Source organism: Penaeus monodon, chromosome 26 (assembly GCF_015228065.2).
Source record: "Penaeus monodon isolate SGIC_2016 chromosome 26, NSTDA_Pmon_1, whole genome shotgun sequence".
In the NCBI taxonomy this organism is placed as follows: Eukaryota; Metazoa; Arthropoda; class Malacostraca; order Decapoda; family Penaeidae; genus Penaeus; species Penaeus monodon.
In genome coordinates this window covers 16,992,477-16,996,790 of record NC_051411.1, presented here as the reverse complement: position 1 = coordinate 16,996,790, position 4,314 = coordinate 16,992,477, and the positions used below count along the sequence as shown (strand labels likewise).

The 4,314-nt window shown below is 28.1% G+C and overlaps 1 protein-coding gene across 1 annotated transcript in view; it reads left to right on the top strand.

Annotated features, from left to right (window-relative positions):
- Nucleotides 1-2,358, top strand: part of LOC119589597 (calcium and integrin-binding family member 3-like) — a 38,154-nt gene extending 35,796 nt beyond the window's left edge. The window contains exons 7-10 of the mRNA XM_037938194.1: nt 774-811; nt 1,208-1,259; nt 1,458-1,566; nt 2,240-2,358. Coding sequence (XP_037794122.1) covers nt 774-811; nt 1,208-1,259; nt 1,458-1,566; nt 2,240-2,358 — 318 coding nt within the window. The remainder of the gene's footprint in view (nt 1-773; nt 812-1,207; nt 1,260-1,457; nt 1,567-2,239) is intronic.
- Nucleotides 2,359-4,314: the final 1,956 nt, after the last annotated feature.

Below are 4,314 nucleotides of genomic sequence, written 5' to 3'. Positions count from 1 at the left end.
CTCTCTCTCCTCTCTTCTCTCTCCCTCTCTCTCTCTCTCTCTCATCTCTCTCTCTCTCTCTCTCTCTCTATTATAATAAATATATATATATATATATATATATATATATATATATATATATATATAGATATGTAATGTTTTGTGTTTATGTATGTGATGTGGCCGTGTGAGTTTATAAATATTTTTGGTGATTGTTACCCTTATTGCTAAGAATTTCATTAACAGATTATCATCAATATTGCTATATACCTAGATATGCTGAATCTCTTTTTATAATTATCGAATCTAATATCGTCCATCGCAAGGACGTTGCACATAATTGCCCTAATTTAATCATTATATCGTATCATAAGTTTGGGACACCAATTATTTAGGATTAACTGTTTTACCCTTTGCCATTTTTTATTTGCAACCAGTGTTTTATGTGGTCTTTAGCAAATATATTAGAATCTTCTTTAATTTACCCACGATCTTATGAACATGTTTTGTCGTGTAAACGTGTTTCAATCATTAATTATCCTTGTATCATAATTCAAACAATGTGATAGAAGTAATTGATTGTTTATATTTTTTACTTATTGTTTAATATTTATTCTATTCAGTTCTTTGCCAATCATATACTTTATTATAATTATTTTTAATGAATTACCAAACCTTTAATACCATTAGTTTTAGGTCATTTTTCATTCTTGTTTTAAAGGTAAACGCGGTAATGATCATCTGTTGTAACTATAAATTATTTAATACTTTCAAACATTATTCCTCTTGTCCAGTATATTGGCTTGATACTTTCTGGCACTTTTAACAACTAGTATGTGGTTCAAGACAGTAATAAGGATATAAAATAAAACCCCCCCCCCCGCCCCCCCCCCTATGCATTCAAATTGCGTTTTGCCCACAGAGTTATAACTGCTCAATTTTGCAAAAGAAAAAATAGTTTTCCATTAGGTCCACATGAAACCAAACGAAGTTGCCTGAGTCCACCACTGAAATAACTCAGATCCTGATATGGAAATTAGGCACGAATCATGACACTTCAGGGATCACGTGATGAACTCCGCTGAGGAGTAGGCGTCCGTCCGCAGTCAAATAAAAAAAAACCACCCCCCCCCCCCGGTGGGGGTTTTTCTGGCTTTCCTCCAAGACCTGAAGGCAGACATTAAAATGCTGATATGATATAAGTTGAGAATTACCATTTGCCCAAAAGTTGCCTCAATACCATTCTGGAAAGACCGAGGCATTACCTTATGGACAAAGCTGTAGGTTATTGAACTCATTAGTTTTCCCAATTTCGTCCATATGGTTGTTCTGATGTTGGGTGCTAGAGATAAGACAAGAAAAGGTCAGATAGTTTTGAAATGTGGTGTTTCAGACACGTACTACGTATTACTGACAGAAAAGAAACGAATGTGAAGTGCTTGAGGAAATGAATTGTAATGTTGGCATCTTGAACAAAGGGAACTGAAAGGTTGATTGGTCAATGTGATATAAAAGTAAAAGTTATTGAGAAAAACCTTGCTGACAGGATGGTGATAGGAATACGGAGGAGAGGCAACACAGAAACAAGTCTGAGCGACAACATCAAAGATATTTGAGGGTTGTCCGATGGTACAAGTGGAAAGAAAATCGCAAGATCGAGTTGAGTGCGAGGAGGTGGAGAGGGTCCACGTCTGCCTCAAACATGAAGCATACCGTTATTGATGATGATATATAGGATGGCTGTGCTTGAATATCCTAAAAACCGCTGGAAAGGGAAAAAAACAGGCAAGTTGTCGTAGTATTATTATTAATTATTATTAATTATTATTTATTATTATTATTATTAAATTTATTATTATTAATCTATATTTATTATTATCATCATAATTGCCATCATCCTCATCATGCTATTATTAAATCGTCATTATCATTATCATTGTAATTATTTTCAATATCATTTATTATCATTACCATTATCATTACATCATCACTACCATCAGCTGTTATTATGACATAGATCAATTATATGTTATCGTCACATCACCGACATGATTATTAATATAGATAATTTCGAATTGGAATAATAGTTTAATATTTTGCAGTACCAGACAACCTCGCCCCGTCCCTTATAACTCATCCGTCTCTCAGGACTCATGCAATCAGTTTACGTTCAGTATGCATTGATTTTTTTTCTTTCTTTATTTTCTTCATTAAATGGTATAATTCCCTGAAGTACACCTTCTACTTGTCTTTACCTTAGTCAACAATAGTGTTATATTCGTCATGCGTAGCAGTCCATGGAGAGGTGCTTCACAGCGTGCCAGAGGGTCCGACTCGCGAGGGAATCCATCGCCCGGGGGGACAGAATCTACGGGTTAAGCACCAGCTTTCACTTACTCTGTGTTTGTTATTATAATATTATTGTTTTGTCAATTACGATTATTATTATTACCATTATTATTTGTTATTGTTATAATGCTAAATTATTACATTATCATTCTATTATTAAATTATTTTTAATATTAATTATTTGTTATTTTAAAATTCTCCATATTATTGTTATTGAAATTATTATCCATTATTATCTGTTTTATGTATTTTATTATTATTATATTATTATTATTATTTATTTTATTATTATTATTTCTTTTATTATTATTAATTATTATTATTAATATTATTCTCGTCATTCGATCATCTCATCTTCATCATAATCATCCAATCATCGCAATCTCCATTAATTATTTATTGTTATTATTAATTATTAATCATTATTATTATTATATTATTATTATTATTATTATTATTATTATTAACCATTACATTATGTTGGTATTAATCCAATTACTTTATCATTATAATTATCTTTATTACTATTAAATTTATTTTCTATTAACTCTTGGTTATTATCATCATCATTGGTAACAGTAAATTATTATTATTGTTATTATTTTATTATTTTTATTATTATCATTATCTTTTAAGTATTAAATTATTTATTTATTAAAATTTAGTTTACGTCTAATTATTATTAATTATTATTATTATTATTATTAATTATTAGTTATTATTATTAAATTCTAATTGTCATTAATTATTAATTGTTTAATTATCATTATAATTATATTATTATTGTTAATAAAATAATAATAATAATGATAATAATGATAATGATGATAATATAATATTGACGCTTCATCACCACTTCCTACTCTTCACTTCAAAGCAGGATACATTTCAGCCTCACAATAATTAATAATAAATAATACATTATATTAATATAATACTACTAATAATAATATAATGATAATGATAATAATAATATAATGAGAATAACTAAATAATATATGATCAATGATAATTAATAAATAATATTAATATAATCATAATAATAATAATAACATATAATAATAAAATAATAATATAATAATAATAGAATAGAATAGTGACAATTATAATCATAAGCATGGATGATAAATAAGATAATTATGATACAATAATGAGCTAATCTACTGCTACTACTAATGATGATACTGATAGTTATAATAATGATGAAGAATAATATGATAATAATAAATAATATAAATATAATAATAAATAAGTATGATAAAATAATAGTAATATTAATAATAATAAATAATAATTAAATAATAATAATTTCTGATTAATTATTATTATCATCGTCAATCATTAAATTATCATTATTGTTCTTACTGTTATTATTATTATATTATTATTATTTATTATTATTATTAATTTGTTATTGTTATTATTGGTTTGTTTTGGTTGTTGTTTGTTTGTTGTTTTTAATTATTATATTAATTATTATTTTATTAACATTATTATTTATCATTGTATTGTTGTTATCATTATTAACCAATAATACAGTGAACATAATAAGATGACAATGATAAACACCGTAATTGGCATTAAAATAAGATGATTTTACGCTATGATCACCTTTAACTGATACTAAAAGTTGATAATGAATAACAAAATAATAGTGTTTGATAATGATCGTACAGAGAGTGAAGAGAAAGACAGGAGGGATAATAGAAAAGACAGAGAGTGCAAGAAGAACAGTAGAGAGGACAGACAATATACTAGATAGAGAGTAGAGATCAAAGAGAGACAGAGAGAGACCAAACTAAAGCGGTATATGGTGTGGTACTATCGTCGTGCTGGGTTTGTAGAAGTGATGAGTGGAACCGAGATTCTGTGTGTAATTGAATCTGACCATATATCCTAAGCATAATTGCAGTGTGGCCTCTGTAGGCCCTAAGGCGCCAGTTGTGCGCGTGGCTGAACAGCCCGTGGAGGACTAGTCGTGCTAGG